Here is a 19,888-nt window from a genome sequence, read left to right on the forward strand (position 1 = left end):
CTGGCCTCTCCCGTTATGGAGCACAGGCTCCGGACGCGCAGGCTCAGCTGCCATGGCTCACGGGCCCAGCCGCTCCACGGCATGTGGCATCTTCCCGGACCAAGGCACGGACCCGTGTCCCCTGCATCGGCAGGCAGACTCTCAACCACTGCACCACCAGGGAAGCCCGGCATTTAATTTTTATAGTAGTCTCCTATGATCTGTTGTACTTCTGTGGTATTATTTGTAATGTCCCCTCTTTCATTTATAATTTTGAGTTCTCTCCCTTTTTCTTTCCTCAGTCTAGGTAAAGGTTTGTCAATTTTGTTTATCTTTTAATACAACCAACTCTTTGTTCTGTTCATCTTTTCTATTCTTTATTTCTGCTCTAATCTTTACTTCCTTCCTTCTTTTAACTTCGGGCTTAGTTTGTTCTTTTTCTAGTCCCTTGAGGTATAAAGCTAGGTTTTAAAATTTGATACCTTTCTTCTTGAAACATGCATTTATTTCTATAACCTTCCCTCTTAGAAATGCTTTTGCTGCACTGCATTAGTTCTGGTATGTTGTGTTTCACGTTTCATTTATCTCAAGATACTTTTTTTTTTCTTTCAATTTCTTCTCTGGTCCATTGTTTATTTAGGAGTGTGCTGTTTAGTTTCTATGTATATGTCACATTTCCAGTTTTCCTCCTGTTGATATTTAGTTTCACATCATTTAGGTCAGAAAAGATACTTGCTATGATTTCAGTCTTCTTAAGTTTACCAATAATTGTTTTGTGGCCTAACATGTGATCTATCCTAGAAAGTGTTCCTTGTGTGCTTGACAAGAATGTATATTCTGCTGTTGTTGGGGGGGGGGAGGTATTGTATATATCTGTTAGATCTATTTTTTCTATAGTATCACTCAAACCCTGCTGTTTCCTTATTGATTTTCTGGATGAAATATCCATTGTTGAGAGTGGAATATTAAAGTCCCCAACTATTACTGTATTGCTGTTTGTTTCTACTTTTAGTTCTGTTAGTGTTTGTTTTATATATTTAGGTGCTCTGATGTAGGATGCATAAATATTTACATGTTATATCGTACTGATGGATTGAGCCCTCTATCATTATATAATTACCTTCACTGTCTCTTTTGGTGATTTTTAGCTTAAACTCTATTTTATCTGATATAGCTACAGCTACTCCTGCTTTCTTTTGGTTACCATTTGCTTGAAATGTCTTTTTCCATCTCTTCATTCTCAGTCTACATGTGTTTTTAAAGCTAAAGTGTGTCTCTTGTAGGTAGCATACTGTTTGGATCTTGTTGTTCATCCATTCAGCAATTCTACTGTTTTGAATGAAAAATTTAATCCATTTAAATTAAAGAGAATTATTGATAAGAATTTACTATTGTTATTTTGTTGTTTTCTGTCTTGTAGATCCTTGCTTCTTACATTTCCAGTCTACTTTTGTGAATTAATGATTTGTTGTGGTATGCTTTGACTCCTTTAGCATAATCTTTTGGATAACTATTACAGGATTTTTTCCTTTGTGGTTAATGTGAGGCCTACATAAAATGTGATATATTTATAACATCCTATTTTAAGTTGATAAAAACTTCAATTGCATACTAAACTTGACACTTTTACTGCTTCCCACCTCAATTTTAGGTTATTGATGTTACAATTTACATATTTTAATACTGTGTGCAATAACTAATGTAGTTATGGTTATTTTTAATACATTTGCTTTTTCAACTTTTATACTAGAATTGTAAGAGAATTATTCACCACCATTACAATATTACAGAATCTGACTTTGACTATATATTTAGCATTACCAGTGAGTTTTTCAACTACATTCATATATTTTTATGATGTTAATTAGCATCTTTTGATTTCCATTTGATGAATTCCCTTTAGGAGTCTTGTAAGGCAGGTCTAGTGGTGATGAACTCCCTGATGATTTTTAATTTGTTTCTGAAGGAGAGCTTTGCCAGCTATAGTATTCTTGATTGACAGTCTTTTCTTTCAGTATTTTGAATGTATCAATCCATTGTCTCCTCACCTGCAAACTCCCCACTGAGAAATCTACATATCCTCTAATGGGGGTTCCCTTGTATGTGACACATTGCTTTTCTGTTGCTGTTTTAAAAATTTTCTTTGTCTTTGGCTTGTTTCTTGATGTAGGCATTTATTGCAATTATCTTCCCTCTCAGGACTGATTTGCTGCATCCTATAAATTTTGGTATGCTGTGTTTCCATTTTCAATTGTCTCAAGATATTTTTAAATTTATCTTTTGATTTCTTCTTTAACCTGTGGGTTGTTTAGCAGCATGTGATTTAACTCCACATATTTGTGAATTTTCTAGTTTTCTTCTTGCAACTGATTCTCAGTTTCATTCCACTGTGGTCAGGGAAGATGCTTGATGATTGATTTTAATCTCCTCTTAAATTTATTAAGACTTGTTTTGTGGCCTAATATATGATCTATCCTGGAGAATTTTACACGTGTGCTTGAGAAGAATGTGTGCTCGAAAATGTATTTTGTTCCTTTTGGATACTATATATTATATATGTTATAAAGTCCATCTCATCGTAAGTCATAAGGGTGGAGCCCCAGTTAGACTGGATTAGTGTCCTCATAAGAAGAGGCATTAGAGAGCTCTTTCTCTCTCTACTCCCCCTCTCCACCCCACAGAGCACACATGGAGAAAAAAGTTCATCTGCAAGTCAGAAAGAGCTCTCACCAGAAACTGAACCAGTTGGAAACCTTGATTGTAAATTTTAGCCTCCAGAGCTGTGAGAAGATTTCTGTTTTTTAAGCCACTCAGTTTATGATATTTTGTTGTGGCAGTCCAAGCAGACTAATACACTGTTCAAGCAAAGCTAAATATCAAGACCAAGGCTAGTGCCTAAAAACACATCAAGCCCTTCTGCCCATTTTAATTTCTGTTAATTTATCTGTTTAACCCCAATGTTACTAGTGCTAGGCAAATAAGATTTTAAGTGATCGCATTTTAATATAAGCCTGTTTCTTACTAACGTTTATTGAAATGACTTAAATATGGAACACGGTTCCCAAGAGCCCTGTTCCCAAGGTAAAATGCCTAACTTTCAGGCATCCATCAACAATAAAGAACAGAATACAAAAGCTGTTACTCTATTTCTGTAGATATAAGGCAAACCAATCTTCAGGTATTAAGAATTAAAGTCTTATTTTCTCTTAAAAGCTATACATTTATTTTTAGTAAAATCAATATACAATGGAAATACTTTTTAAGTAATTTGCTAGGGATGACAAAACGATAGCAAACGGGAGGTACTTAAATGTGAAGAACTGTACAAATATGTAAAAGTGATTTACTACTTCACCTGTTGAAGCTCCTGCTCTCTTTGCTCATGTCTCATTTCCATCTGTTTAATTTTCTTTTCTAAGACCATGAAATGTTTCATCTCTGGTGTATGGTTTTCTTTGGCTTCTCTCAATTCTTCCAAGAGTTTTGTAATCTAAAATTGAGATATGAAATAAATGGGAAATTATGATAACAAGGAAATAATTCATTTTTAACAGGCAGTCATAAGAAGTAAGAACAGTCACTGCATATTCTTTGTATAAAATTTCTCTAGATAAGAGGCTTTTTGTTAACATCAAAGGTATCTGGAGTTGTTAAAATAATAGCTTTCATTCCCTTGGTCCAGAAAGTAAAGGCTCATCCTTGTTCTGAAGTGACCTCACATTCCAAAAGGTTCCAGATGATTGGACCACTTTCTCCCTCCCAGGTACGCCAGGCTGGTTGTGGTGCAGAAAATGAAGTTGGGCACTTTCTTTGATGTATTCAGCCTTGTTACAAAGTATTTGTTAACAGTGTGATTACTGTTGGGATTAAATAATACATTTAAAGCACCCAATACACAGAAAGAGTTCAATAAATATGGATCCTCTTTTGTCAACTCCCTATAATTCTATTTGTAATTATCTTCTGGTTCGTATCACTTTGTCACTTAATTCATTCCACATGTGAATGTATGCACAGAAAACAGAGATAAGGAAGTACTGAACTCTTTCTGTGCTGGCTCTTAGGTACTGAGGATGCAGAGATGAAAGACACAGCCGCTGTCCTCATGGAGATGACAGTCTGGTGCAGTACCTCCTTTTTCATATCATGACCCAGAAAAAATGGTAAAACTTTTATGGCACCAGGGAGTGAAATGGAGGTGACATGAGGGATCTTTACATTGGACTTCATAAAAAAAATTAATTGCATTTTGTTTATACCATAAAATTATGATAACTTTGCCAACTGTTAATATCAAAAGGCAAAATAATTAACAAGCAAATGAAAATGGATAAAATTAACAATTCAATTATGCTTTACATGGAAACACCCAAGTACTTAATAACACTAATACAAAAAAAAAAAAAAGAACCCATATACTCTTCTGAAGTTAGTTTAAAAAATGTGAAAATACAAGCAAATTAAATCAGAGGCAAATCTAAAAATTTTAAGTGTGGGACATCCTTGATATCATCAGTGACCAAAGAAATAAGCAGACCTTAATTAGGATGATTTGCTGAAAGGTTGGGGAGATGCCCTACATACCATGCTGTGGTGATGGGTGCTGGGCAACAAAATCTTGTATGTCAAAACTATGATTGCTAAAAATTGTAAAACAAAACAAAAAACCAAACAAACAAAACCAACCCCCCCCACCCCCGGAAACAAAACAAAAAAATGATACTGAACTAAGAAAGTTGTCAGAGGCATTGTCATACTTGTAATGGTCAAATATCACTTCATCTTCTATAAACTTTTTAATAATTGAAAAATGACTGAGTTTGTCATTAGACGACCTTTCCAGCCATCATCAACTTGTGACCACAGGTAACCCATTCCAGGTCCACCAGCTGGGAAGTTCTGGTCTAGTGGAAGGCGCACTTGAGAGAATGAGAATTCTAACATGACGTGCTGCCATGGAGAGACGCCCAAGAAGCAGAGAGGTGGTAAGTGAGGGAGTCCTGAACCTGAAGGAGAGGTGGGCTGCAGGATTCTCAACCTGAGGCAGCTGTGGCTGAACTGACTCTTAAAGGACAGGCAGTAGTGAGTTATGGCAGTATCATGTGCTAGGCTAAGTACTTAACAGATGTTCTCTCAGTTGATCTGATTTATCAAGAGTTACATTTGTTTATTGTCTGATTCCCCAAATAAAACGTAAGCTCCATGAGAGCAGGGATTTTTGTCTAACTTTGTTCTCCTCAGTATTCCTAGCACCTAGAGCCATGCACAGCAGAGAGTAGGTGTTTAACAATTATCCATGAATAAATCAACGGAGTCACCTTTCAGAGGCTAAACATTCATTTGTAAACTACCTAAATTCAGAAATTTGGTTCTAGACAAAGAATAGAGATAACGTCCCTTCATCTGTACCTACTTAAAAGCACCTTTAAGAGTATAAATTAAGGTTGAATCTTTACTTTTAAAAAATTCTTATATTTTAGTGAATTAATCCATTGGAGGCAACTGGATGCACAGGCAAAGATGTATGATCAAAAATGCTTCCTGCTACTTGAATGCTATAGAAAAAAACTGGTAACAACCTGAATGTCCGTTGATAGGGGATTCGTAAAAAAGTAACTGATGGGACTTCCCTGGTGGCGCAGTGGTTAAGAATCCACCTGCTAATGTAGGGGACACGGGTTTGAGCCCTGGTCTGGGAAGATCCCACATGCCACGGAGCAACTAAGCTTGCGAGCCACAACTACTGACCCTGCATGCCTAGAACCCGTGCTCCGCAACAAGAGAAGCCACTGCAATGAGAAGCCCGCACACTGCAATGAAGCGTAGCCCCCCCTCACTAGAACTAGAGAGAGCCTGCATGTGGCAACAAAGACCCAACGTAGCCAAAACTAAATAAATTAATTAAAAAAAAAAAAAAGTAACTGAGAGCTGGACCTGGAGCCAGAGGCCCTGAGTCCTAATGCTTCCATTTCTATATTCTGCTTGGTGACCTCAGGTAAGCTATTTCATTTTACTTAGCATCAGTTTCTTCATCTATAAAATGGGAATAGTAGTACCTACTCTTTTGGGTTATTGTGAGAACCACATAGAACACCTCAGTGCCTAGTAAACACTTAAGAAACAGTAACTATTATTACTATTTTGACTCCTCTATTATAAAATGTAGGTTCAAGTAAACATTTAGAGTCATACAGTGAATAAACCACAGTTGGCACTCTGGATACAGGCTAGGCAACAGCTTCACTTGGGTAGGGAACCAAACCAGGAATCCTGTCCAACTGTACTCAGCTAGTGGCATCCCTCTTCCTCCAACTTCAGAACTCAGGCAGTGGCCTTGCCCAAAAACAGACCATGAAAGCAAGCCCAAGGATGTGACCAGCAGACACATCCAGAAACCCAAGCTGAGCTGACTGGTAAAGAACTGTCTCTGCCGTAGCAAACCTGCAAAGTCGTCTGGAAGAGGACACCAATTACTCGAATGCACAGATAACCAATGCAGGAATCAAGGATCAAAAAAAATCAGGTTAAGTATGACACCATCAAAGAGAACTAAAAATCTCTAATAACTAACTTGAGCTATGCTGAAAAATTTGAAATCACTCAGTGTTCTTGTAGCTCTATAAAATTACTTTAAAAACAAGCAGTCAGGGACTTCCCTGGTGGTGCAGTGGTTAAGAATCCGCCTGCCAGTGCAGGGGACAAGGGTTCAATCCCTGGTCCGGGAAGATCCCACATGCCGCGGAGCAACTACCCCCGTGCGCCACAAGTACTGAGCCTGTGCTCTAGAGCCCGCGTGCCATAACTACCGAAGCCCGTGCGCCTAGACCCTGTGCTCCGCAACAAGAGAAGCCACCACAATGAGACGCCTGAGCACCACGACAAAGAGTAGCCCCTGCTCACCACAACTAGAGAAAGACCGTGCGCAGCAAGGAAGACTCAATGCAGCCAAAAATAAAAATAAATAAATTAAAAGAAAAATAAAGCCGTCATAAAACAGAATTCACCACTGTTTATTATGCTTTCACCTGAGGCCATGGTGGAGTAAGCAACAGGGATTTCTTAACCAGAAAAAAACAGACAATATACGAAACAACTATTTCCCAAAACTGGCTAATAGCACTGCAGGGCTGTAATTCATGAGAGAAAGGAAACAAACAAGATGAGCTCTATAACTGCCTAGTCTGTTGTCCAGAGGCGGTTTCGAAGCCAGTGGAAACAGTAGCCTGAACGATTCTTGGAGCTCATAGAGGCTGGGAATAGTTTATATTCCCACTGGCCTGAGACGGAATGCCTCATAACACACAGGGCACCAGAGAGGGAATAAATTAGCCCTGGTAAAACAGCTATGATAAATATGGGTCATATCAAAAGGCAGACTGTCATTAGCTTTATTCAAGAGACGGAGTGCTTTACTTAGTTTTCCAGTAAATAGGCTTGAAAATCATGTGTTATAGCTTTTCTATTTTCAAAATATTCAGCTATTCTCAAACTAAGAACACTGTAACTTGACCAAAATTGACCTTGCTCTGTATCTTGCAAACATGAACACATACTTCCTTTTACTGTCTTCCTAAAAATTTTACTTGAGGTCTGTGAGGTTCTGTACGTTTACTGCTTATACAACAAAGTTTATGTACCTCTTAAACACTGAAAAAAATGCACGGTGCTGAACTATATAGCCTTTCAACTCCTAGAACAAGATTTTTAAAACAGATAGTTGCATAATTGTGGAGTATTTTTACATTAATCTTTCCATAATGCAATTAGTTGTATGTTTTGCTTTTATCATGTGATTTAATAAGTCCTTGAATAACAAAAAAATGATGTATATGCTTCAAACAGAATACACAGCTTATCTGGTTTTTCATACTTCCTAGAATCAAAAGAATCTCAGAGTAATAAAAATGGTGAGTTTTGGGGCTTCCCTGGTGGCGCAGCGATTGACAGTCCGCCTGCCGATGCATGGGACACGGGTTCATGCCCCGGTCCGGGAAGATCCCACGTGCCGTGGAGCGGCTGGGCCTGTGAGCCATGGCCACTGAGCCTGCGCGTCCGGAGCCTGTGCTCCGCAGCGGGAGAGGCCACAACAGTGAGAGGCCCGTGTACCGCAAAAAAAAAAAGAAAAAAGTGAGTTTCTAGAAAGATCTATTTCCAATAATGGTTTTCTTCTTAGTGATCCAGCATCACTGTCATAATTTCTTTACCTATTTCTTAACCAAATTAAATAGTCTTAGTACTTAATGCAGAAATGGCCTTAACCATCCAATTTTACCTCCTAAAAACTCAAAACAGCCAAACCAAACTTGCCGCATTTCCCTACTGCCCAGAAAATCTCAATGACAAATACAAACATATAAATAACTTAATCAACTAACATTTGAGCTTCATCTGGGGAAAGCTGGCTTTTATTAATATTTTCTTGATGTGATAGATATTTCTGGGTTATCTCTGTACATTTAAATTTAAAGAATTATACAGAAATATGAATATGATTGAAATGGTTAAGAAAAGCTTATATTAGCAGAATATTTTGGTTATTTCTTACCTCCTTCTGTAGGATTTCTTCTCGAACGTGAGAAACTACAAGAGACTCTTGTTTACCCTGCAGCTCGTTAACTTGATTTTGGAAATGTTTTATAAGTACCTAGGAAATTATGTTAGAAGTACTGAGTTAATAAAGCTTTTCCTTGAACATTATTTGAAAAATGAAAGTGAACTAATGACTTGTTTGTATTAAAAAATAAAAAGGATCCTAATATTTTATAATTGCCAAAATCTAACATCATTGCCACAGAAATTAAATTCATTGAATAAATTAAACTCATTGAATAAATTCATCATTTTGTTTCTTTCAAAGTTTAATATATAACACCACACACATAAATTAATAACTATGTAACTACTTGGCTTCTTTATCTCTAATACTTTTCTTTTGAAGATCTGAAAAATACCACTTAAAATCAACTTCTATAAAGTTTAAACATTTTGAAGAAAGTGGCCAATATTATCTTTATACTTTGTAATTAAGATAGTTTTTATTAAAGAGCTAGTGACTAAATAATAAAACCTAACATCTGTGAAAAGTCTCATTTCTAGACAAAGAAACTGAAGTACGTAAGTAAATACTTCCATCAAGAAGCTGCAAAAACAGGAAAAATTCATGTTTCTTTTCTCTAATGATTTACTTTTACTGTTTCTACAATCGGACTATGCTGACTTCATTTAACTCTCAATTTAAAATATTACACTTAGAACTCTGGGAAAATTACATATTGATACTTATGGCACTATGGCCTAATGACACTACTTTCCCCATCCCTCCCAGACCTCTCCTTATCATATAATCACTTGATATTATGTTTGCCGCCCACTGACACCCCATTCCTTTGGGGGTAAGAAAGCTAGAGAAGCTCTCTGCAACGCTGTATAATGGTTACTTCAAAAAAGCACTTTAAATCTTTTTCAGTCAAGTATTAAAACAGTCAAAGTTCTTTATTTCTGAGCTATCTGAAATTAAATTACTGACCTCATTACATCTCACCCTTAGATACACCAAATATTTCAACACGCATTTTCTTACAAATCCACAATAACATTTTTACACCTAAGAAAATTTGCAGTAATTTCATATCTCCTGTCTTGTCCACACTCAAACTTCCCCAACTGACGGACTTGTTTTTAATTAAAATCCTATTAAATAATTATAGGTGGGAGAGGTGATCATTGAGATAATTATTTCTTGAAGTTTCCCCCCCTCAGTTTGGTATTAAAACCTACAGAAAGATGAAGAGCACAATGAACATTCATCTATTCTTCAATTTGAATTACCGACTGCTAACATTTTGCCATATTTGCTTTCTTTTCTTTTTTTCTTGGATACACCATTTGAAAGTAAGTTGCAAATTCTATTTTAATGCTGTTTTTTCAACTGGCAAAAACCACAGAAGATGGGCCACACAGTAGATATTTATAACTATTCCAAGTTGACAAACATACTATCCAAGAAGGAAGACACACTTGAGGAAATGCAGATGAGCTGTCACCGTGCCCTGTAAAAATTCTCAGAAGACTATGCTTCATAATGGCTGTAGTTGTGTACATGTGTCTGTTCATTATTTTATCCCCAGTGGCTGAATAACCACAAAACATTATCTAATGAACAGGTCATGGGGAAAGAAGAGTGACTTGGCAGCTGGGACTTGGGGTGGAAGGAGGTGGTTCAGCATTCAGGTTTAAGTACAAGGTCCCCATCACATTGGATGTATCCCTCAACCATCTATTACAACCTACTTACAGGAAGATATATTTGAGAAATATAGGGACAAAATTGCAAAAACACTTACTTAAAGGTATAACTGTAAAGTAGAATAGTTAAACACATATATGGTAAGAGTGTTGTCTTCTATTAAAAAAAAGGAATGGGAAATTACTGTCACTTTCTTATCACCAACCTCAAGAATTGAAGTTAAAATATTTCCAGATACTTTGTCAACAGTCTTGAAAAAAAAAATCGCATTACACTCAAAGTTCATTAAAGTCACCTACCTCTTGAGTTGCTATTTTACGATTTAGTTCGGCTACTTTAGAAGAAGAATTTTCGACTGCGTTTTGGCAAAGGAGTTTCTCTACTTCCCTCTCATGAGATGCTTTGAGGGATGTGATGTGTGCTGCAGTTTCTTCCTTGAACCTTTAGAGCAAATGAAAGAACACCACACATAAAAGTGGCTCTTCAACCTCTAATTCAGAGTCAGCACAAAAATAGTGTAAGAAGCCTGGAAATTAAAGAAGCAAAGGGAGAGAAGGCACCAATATCTACTGTACTGTGCTTGGTGCTTTATACATTACTGCCTATGAGTTCTTGCAACCACTCCATGAGACTGCTCTTATTTACTCAATTGTATAAAGGCAAACTTGACTGTAGGAAAGAGTGATGTATCTAGGGTCCCAGATCAGTAAGCTGCAGAGCTGGACACCCCCCAGCCTGGGGCACTTTCTGAGAGAAACAAAGGTTCTAAATGTTCTGCTTGGATTTAAGGCAAAGAGCTTGTCATTTTATCTTTTAAGATAAACTCAGATTTCTTGCCCTAATTATTTAGACTCTCCAATGCTTTGTTTCTAGGCAACACTCACCAGTTTTTGGTCCATGCATATGACTCCAGGGCTGGCTGCTGGTTGCAAGAATACAATGATCTTTACGGTAATTCTTAGGACATAGGGTAGTCTGAACCTGAGACTACTTGAACCTGAGACTACTCGTTTGTCTCTATGACAAAATTTATGCATTCAGTGGCAGTTCAGTAAACGGTAAAGTTATACCAAAAAGCTGATACATTTCTTATAAACATTTCCCCTTATTGGAAAAATTATTAAAAAATGACAATTTTACTGAAAGCAGATATTTAGTAAATCACTGTTGATACTTATTAATATGGCAATCCCCAAACTACAAACATATCAGTTGCTTACTTGACTACATTTCTTCATGGAAACAGTGTGATTAGGACCCTCGGAAAAGCATAAAAATCTAAAGCACCCGTGATATAACTGAACTATAGTAAAAAGCAGCCTAAATCTGGGCCTAGGAAACACTTTTCACTTCTCAGGCCCAGAGCTGTCTGAAAAACAGATTAACAATACTAAAAAAATTATGTATAGGAACATTTATAGGAGAACCTGAATTTTAAATTATTTCTAGGAAAGAATATGATTCTTTCCAAACAGCTTCATTACTACTATCATATTCAGGACTAAAGAAACAAGGTTTCAATTTGGAAGCAGTCTGACTGCCACGATGACTCAATTAGATGCGGCTGCTAAGCAGTCGATAAGCATTTCGTTAGGTGCTTCCTATCCTCATTCTCTGGCAGAAGCCCTGCACTCTCCCAGGTCCTACCTCTTCCTTCACTCAGGCACTCATTACGTATTCTGATGCTTCTGACTCTGGGTTCCGTAAGTCAGTCAAATGTACTGAAATCCTAATCTCTGAAGGGCATGACGTTACCTATTCTCAATGTATGTTATATAACTTCACAATTCATATGTTGCTTCACAAACATTAAACTACACATGTTCTGTGCGCCCCAAACCTTATTTTAAACTTCATAATCAAACCTATTATTGCCTACAGGTTGCAAAAGAAGTATAATCATACATCAGTTCTCAAGGAGCTATTAGGTGGTGTATAATTAGTGCTTCTTGGTACATAAGTTATACAGGAGTTGAAGATGGGAGCAAGAAATTTCTAAGAAGTTCTAGGTAATATTTTTCCTAGAAAATGAAACATGAGTGAGCAAAAGGCAGGAAAGAAATTTGGCAAGTAACACTACTCTGATGGCGCAGGATCAGAATGGTGATGGGACTTGAGATGCCAGGTAGAGAAATTCAGTCTTGATATTTTAGGAAGTTGGGAGCCACTGGAGAACAGAGTGACTCAGATACAGGAGTACTTAAAGAATTTTAATGGTTTTTAAGCTAGATGACTGGGGGAGACGGAAACTGAAATCAGGGAGAGTGGGGTGGGAAAACTGTCTAGTAAACCAAATAGACCACACTATAAAAAGGAAAAAAGCAAAATTAATACTTATAAGGAAGCACCCCATAGACTGTCAACCCAAGGAATAAAGGTGGTAAAGCTGGGCCTGGCAACTGAAAATATGGTCATAGACAGAGATGGGGAAGTTGGGAGGTGGAGCCAGTTTATGGTTAAAAAAAAGAGTCTGTGATACTACTGATTCCAAGAGGAATAATCCAACACATTTTTAGATTTAACACCTGAGCTCAGGGAAGAGAACAAGCCTTGAAAAGTAAATCTAGGAGTCGTGGTTCACAGAAGCCATAGAGAACAGATGAGTTTAGCAAGGGAGAAAAAGCAGAGAACAAAGAGAAAGCCAAAACCTGAACTTTGGTAGAAAGTCAGATTTTTGAGGAGGGAGAAGGAAAAGGAGTCAGGAGTCTGTCAAAAGGAGCAGAAAAGGAGCTTTAGTCAGAGTGCCAAGTCATGGACGTTAAGGAGGAAACCCTTTCAGAAAAGGCAGTGTAGTCAACAACGTCACAGAAAATGAGGATGGAGAAAACTCCACTGGCTGAGAAAGGCTATTGAGAGACCAGGTTCAAAAGAGTGTGAGGATGAGAGCCACGCTTAGAGGAAGTCAGGGGGAAATAAAAGGAGAGGCTACTTGTGGAAAACTGCTACTGAAAGGCAGAGGACCAGAACTTGGTTTGATCGGGTGAAAAAGATCTGAGCATGTAAGAAGGCTCAGAGGAAAGAGACAGGAGATGGTACTTGGAGATTCTGAGTAGGAAAGGGATGAGTACAGAAGTTCTTCAAGGCATGAAGAGATGTAATCACAAGACTAATCTGAAGAGTTATTTTGGAAGAGGACCTTTTCCTCTTAGAACGTCAACTAGTTTCACTAAGAGCTGTTTTCTGATAGCTATCTGCCTACAGCAACCATAAACGATGGTATTCATTTGCAGGAAGGCCCAGTGGGTCAGCTTATCAACACCATTTGGATAAGTGCAGAAAGGTAAGACCGCTCGGCCCAAGAACTGGGTTGACATGAAGATTCAAGTTCAATAGAATCTGAGCTTCCGATAGATAGGTAGAAGATCCAACTCTGAAACAGATCTGTGCTTAGCAATGTAATATAGGTTCTTAAAATTTGGTAATGAACTTAGTTCAGGGTCAAGCTAATTATCCAGGGGAAATACATCTATGATTTTTAAATTTTTATCTTTTTATGTCTCCATATACTGACGAAGTCACATTTTTACCTTTTCATGGAGTTTTCAAATTGGTTCACTGCTACTTCAGATTTCATCTTCAGCTCATTCCTCTCCACAGTTAATCTCTCCAGTTCATTTTTCAATCTGCAGTTTTCTTGTACAACCTCTGAAATATCGGAATCAGTAAAAGTATGTGGTTGGTAAAGCTTGCCCTCCAGGGTTCCAGAGGAGTTAGCATTTCTTTTACCCGGGTGCAGAACATGTTTCTTCACCCTTTTGGCAGTCATTTCCTCCCTAGCCTTAGAGTGCTGATTAGAGAGCATCTTTCTCCTCTCCTTCTGAAGCCTCTCCACAGTCTGTGAAAGGTCCTGTATCTCTCTCCCCTTTGCGGCCAGCTCCTCGTTGAGTCTGACCAGTTTAGCTTTAGAATGAGCCTGTTCCACCTGGAATTCTATAGACTGGAAATCTTGATCATCCTTATCATCTTTCTTGAGCTCCCATTCAGCATTCTGATGTTTAAGAACATCTATTTCAGCTTCAAGATTTCCTACAGTGATTTGATGGGCTTCCTTAACGTCATCCAGTTCCTTCTCTAGTGCTTTAACTCTGGAGGAGCTGTCATGTTGGTTCTGGGACGCCTCCTTCAACTTGCAGGCAAGCAGCTGTTCCTGCTCATCCAGTCTCTGCTCATACTGAATCTGTAGAAAAGAATCCATGTAACGACAAACCACTGCTAAACGTTTCATTAGTTACCGAAGCCCTGCACTCTCCCAGGTCCTGCCTTTTCCTTCATTCAGGGACTCACCATATATTCTGATGCCTCCAAGCCCATGTTCCTTGAGTCAGGCAAATGTGTTGAAGTCCTATCTTTGAAGGGCATACCATTATATATTCTCAATATATGTTATGTAATTTCCTAATTATATGTTGCTTCATAACGTTACAAGTTTTTATACACCAAAACTTACTTTAACCTCACAAGCAAACCTATTATTGTGTACCCTCCTCTATGCAAACTGACACACTATACTCCCTGAGAATAAATAGGGAAAGCAGTTGGGGTTACTGATATCTGTAAGAAGTAGCACATTTTCAACCTTCTAACATCAATTTAGAAATCTCATAGGAGTAATAAGTCAGCTTAGAATTTGCATATTGGAGCTTTATTATTATTATTATTAACAAAATAACCTAACAGTCTACTCTGTGGAGGGAGGCATGAAAGAGCTTTGTTCATTCAATCACTGAATGTATTTACTGCGCTACAACTGCATGCCAGGCACTGTGCCAGATCCTAGAGATAAACTCAGTTCCTGCCTTCAGTCCACAGCCCAGTGAGCTGAGTGACATGGCAAATTTCAATGTCCTATGATAACTGCGATAATGGGCCTACGAACACGGCGCAGAGGGGCACCTGGGTGTGTCTGGAGGCCTGAGGGAAGGGAGGAGGGAAGATGGCACAGAGGGAGCACATTCAAGTTCAGCTTTGAGGGATGTGTGTAAATTTGGGGATACGTGGAAGCAGGGGTATTTTGGAAGTAGGAAGAGCACATGCGAAGGCAACTGAAATGCTTGGTGTGCACTGGGAATCAGAAATGAAAGGAGGAAGTGGCTGGAAGTGAGCAGGGGCAGGAGAGGGGGGTGGGATAGGGACTGGAAAAAGGAAAAAGTTAGGTACGTTTAGATAGATTAAAAGGGGGGTGGGGTTGGAATTCATTCCTCTATTTGGTCTCTGCCCTCCAAAGACATACTCTTCGGTCTCATTCTAAGAAGCCCCCAGCCCCCATGGTACACCTCTGAGCCCCATCTCCATGGCTACCCGGCACGTACCTTCATTTTCTGAAACTGCTGTTCCATGGTCCGAAGGCTTTTCTTTGCTTCTTCATCTTTGCCCTCCAGATCAGCTTCTAGTTTTTTTATCCTTTTTTCCATAAACTCCACTGTATTTCTATCCACTGTATCACCAGCTGCTGATGCAGCCAGTATTAAAGCAGGCAAAGAATTGGGATAGCGTCTCTTTAGAATTCCTTCCATTTCCTTAACCTATTAAAATATTTTTGTATGCATGTTAAGGTCACAAATATATTAAAATTAAGCAGCTTAATGTAAAAATTTAGATTATGCTCTATCAGTCATGTCTAGGTTTCAAAGAGATGTTCATATCACATCTCAAGACTGAATCAAATGCACAGCAGCACAAATTAATTTCAAATTTTATATCCTGATTAAAACACACTATAGTATAATGTCTAATCTAATACTGGTTAATTTACAGAAATCCTCTTATGTTTATTTGAAATAGATCTTCGGTCTTCCTATTATACTAGTAACAACCAATCTTTGTGAGGACAAAGCTCTTTCCCCCTCCCTTTTTTCTAGACACCCCTCAGATAAGTGTTTATACTGTCTACTGATTGAAAAATTACTTATCTGCACATGAATGTGCAAAGTTTTTATAATAAACATACAGCTTCCTAAGTGCCTGCCCCTACCTGCAACCATCTCCCCGCTACCCCAGTCCTCCTCCAAATAAAGTTTAATCTACTTTAAAATGACTACTTTCAATCAGGAAGCAAAGAAGATTAGATGACATTTAATGAAGTCCTCATAAAAACAACTTTTCATTTAGTCTATTAAAAACAATAACATACTACACAGTCCTTCTGTAAGGAAAAACTGCACCTGGGTCCACAGAAATTAGAGCTTGATATTATATACACATACGTGTGTATACCTGCTTTTGTTTAAGGTGTTATGTTAAGATACCTTTGAAAAACATAGAGTAAGAGACTAAAACTTCGTTGAACAGTCTTCTAACCCCCGAGTATGCAATAAAATAAATAAAATAGCACCTAAGAGGTGGTCTAGTGCAGAGGTTAGAGCGTGTCTGGAGTTAAGACTGTGTTAGCAGCGTGTCAACTCCTCAATCTATATATCTCTTTCGCCTCATCGGTAAAATGGGGAGGTAACAATACTGATTTCATGGTGTTCATATATTTGAGGATCAGATGACATTTACCTTGGTGAAGTGCTTAGCCGAGTGCCCAGCATGTGGTGAGGGCCTGATAATGGTTTTTAGTATATATGATCTGGTCCCAAAAACTACCTTTCCTAAGGCAAGATGGGTTGCTCAAAATCCTGTTTATAGACTGAATATTGTTCCTAGTAGGTACTTAAGGGTCACATCGTTTGCAAAGTTAACAGCAAATATTTCCATTCCTGAAGACTGCTTGCACATTCATAGATATACCATAAAGTGGAATACATCCAGATACAAAAATGGATCATTTCATCTATAAACTTTCTCATTTTGCTTCCCCTGGTATTAAAAATCTAGATTAGATGTAAGCATATAAAGGTATATATATCACACACACACACACACACACACACACACACACACACACACACAGAGAGACACCATGTATATTAAAAAGAGACTAGATTTTTAAAAATGAATTTGTTTTAACATATTTACAATTAACATATTAATTGAAAATGCTAAACAATATTTTCAATCTGACTTTGATATTTTGCAAAGTATACTACATTTTTGGCAGAAAATTAATTTTATTTCTATCTTCTTTCATTTTGCTTTTTAATTTATTCTTTGGTCTCTGATACCAGTGTGGCTCTTGTTGTTGTTGTTTTTTAAATCTCACTGGAAATTAAACTATGGAATATTCCATTAAATAAAAGCATGAATGAACACACATAATTGTAAATTTTCACTATAACATGCATATAAATTAGCCCCACTTTTACTTATGTGCTATTTAGAAAAAAAGATGTTTTATTCTACAATTAATCTATTTCAGAATATGGCTCAAACTGATTCTGAATATATTGTGATATACGTTGATTATAAAATATGTATTAAGATTTAAAATCATTAGGATAGAAATGTTCTGTTCAAGGGAACAGAACAAGATCTGAAATGTATGTGAGCAAACTATACAAAATATTAACAATATTTTAGAAAGATATAATCTAAGACAGTAAACCAATAAATTTTTAATTAAAGTGTTAGTAAAAGAGGGAGGTTACTTTGATAAAACATTACATTTCTGATCCATATGGATCACCATTTCAAAGAAATTTCAAAATCTCTTTACTCTCATACGTTCACTTCTACATTATTCTCTTAGAATAAAATCATCTAGTGGAGAAGTGGTTCCTTTGTTCTTTCCTCTCTCACAATTCTGGATAGCTTCTTCTACATAGGCTAATCTTAGTCTTAGGCACTGGAAAAAAAAAAAAAAAAAGCCAAGCGACCTAGACTATAGTTATTTCAGAATATTTCTCGCTCTTCAAACCACTTCAGTCCTGTTCCTTTCCTGGCCACTAAACCAAACTACCAAATCATACCTTTTAATATAACAGGTCCTGTAAAGTAACAAAGTTAATTTTTTGCTTAGTTTTCCTTCTTCTCATAAAACTGGGATGATATGCAGCCCAGTGATGACCTCACAGTCTCAGGTTTGTGATGGAATAATATCTGTATGTCTAAGGGTCATGACTTGACTACAGGATCATGTTCTCTTATGAACAGGACTGGAAATTCTAATTTTGTTTTAATATTTAGTTATGAATACAAATACTACATTATAGAAGGCTTTAAAAACATAAGGTACAATTAATATTCCAGCCTACAAAACAACTATTTCAATGAAAAAAAACCTTTATCCTAGTAAGTGTTACTACATGGGTTTTGAAAAAAGTCTTCCAGCCACAATGACCATGAAATGAGTATTTCTAAGCCTAACCAGTGAGCCAGAGCTGAAAATTATGGCCAGCTCTCTGGGAGGGGATGTTCGGTTTCCAGGGTCTTCTGCTGGACTTCCCTAGCGCTACTAACATGTTCCCAACTGGAGGGTCTCCTTCTGTGCCCTCCTCTCTCACCTGGTTTCAGGGATCCTAGCTCTACAGGTGATCAGGAGAAGGGATCCTAGCTCTACACCCAGAGTGGCAAAGTTCTGTTTCCTTCTTCCTGGATGTCAAATAGAGCTGGGATGCAAATAACCTTTCATCAATAGGTCTACCACCTAATGAGACACACTACTCTTAAAAATTCTTTATGCAGAAAGCCACAGAGTACATAAAATGATGTTGTTTACTGTGTTTTTATTGTTACTTTAAATACTGTATTCAAAGTTTAATGCAGAGGCAGTTCTGTATTAAAATGAATGAATAAACCCAAAAATTTCCAGGTTGACTACATCTTGTAGGAACTCCGGAAACAAAAGAGAAAACAAAAATGCTCTGTATATAAAATATCTTAATGAAAATTTACCCTGAACACGTACTTGTCGCTCTAGATCCTGAATTTTTTTGGCATCAGTTGCTTTTTCTTTTAAACGTATCTTCTGCTGGATGGATGGATTTCCAGATTCAGCTTTCAGTTTCTCAACCTACCAATAAGGAAAGACCATGTTAAGAAGCATATTTAAAACACAGCAGAGAAACACCAAGAGGGAAGCGTAATGGCAGTTCATTAATTCACTTATTAGATCCCAGATAGGGCACTGCGCTGGAGATATGGAGAGCAAACAAGACAAGCCAGGTCCCTGCTTTCATGGTGCTTAGATCTTAATGGAAGGAGACAGTTGAAAAGCTAATAAACAAAATCATTAAGTAAATTAAATAACTTCAGAGAGTGACAAGTACTATGAAGAAAATAAACTCAAGGAATGAGAAGAGTCAGAGGAGGTGAGACTGGTAGCTAGATTAGATTAAGAGGTCAGGAAGATCTTTCTGGGAAGTAGAAATCGGAGCTGAGACTTGAACAAGGAGTGAGACACAGGAAGAAGCTAGGTCAGAGCACTCTAGGCCAAAGCAACAAGTGGAACGAGCTCGGCATGTTCAAGAACCACAGGGAGGCCCGTGTGGTTGGGAGGAGAGTGACCGGGGAGTGCAGTATGGATGGGGCTGGAGAGACAGGCAGGGTTCAGACCACATGGGGACCTCACAGGCTGTGCTAAGGAGCTTGGATTTACAGTTGCCCCTTGGTAACCGTGGGGCACCGGTTCCCAGACCCCTGCAGATACTAATATCCGGGCATGCCGAAGCCCCAGGGATGCTCAAGTCCCTTGTATAAAATGGTGTAGTATTTGCCTGTAACTCCCAGATACTTTAAATCATCTCTAGATTACTTATAATACCTAAAACAATGTAATAAATGCTA

General features: G+C 37.8%; 1 protein-coding gene across 4 annotated transcripts in view; it reads right to left on the reverse strand.

Annotated features, from left to right (window-relative positions):
* CEP162 (centrosomal protein 162) overlaps positions 1-19,888 on the reverse strand; it is a 92,500-nt gene that overhangs the window by 10,900 nt on the left and 61,712 nt on the right. For all 4 annotated transcript variants that reach the window (XM_079939768.1, XM_079939770.1, XM_079939769.1 and 1 more), the window contains 6 exons: positions 19,011-19,115; positions 15,535-15,747; positions 13,753-14,402; positions 10,525-10,666; positions 8,525-8,623; positions 3,335-3,469 (listed from right to left, as the gene is read on the reverse strand). In XM_079939768.1, coding sequence (XP_079795894.1) covers positions 3,335-3,469; positions 8,525-8,623; positions 10,525-10,666; positions 13,753-14,402; positions 15,535-15,747; positions 19,011-19,115 — 1,344 coding nt within the window. The remainder of the gene's footprint in view (positions 1-3,334; positions 3,470-8,524; positions 8,624-10,524; positions 10,667-13,752; positions 14,403-15,534; positions 15,748-19,010; positions 19,116-19,888) is intronic.

Source organism: Stenella coeruleoalba (genome assembly GCF_951394435.1).
Source record: "Stenella coeruleoalba genome assembly, chromosome: 12".
NCBI lineage: Eukaryota > Metazoa > Chordata > Mammalia > Artiodactyla > Delphinidae > Stenella > Stenella coeruleoalba.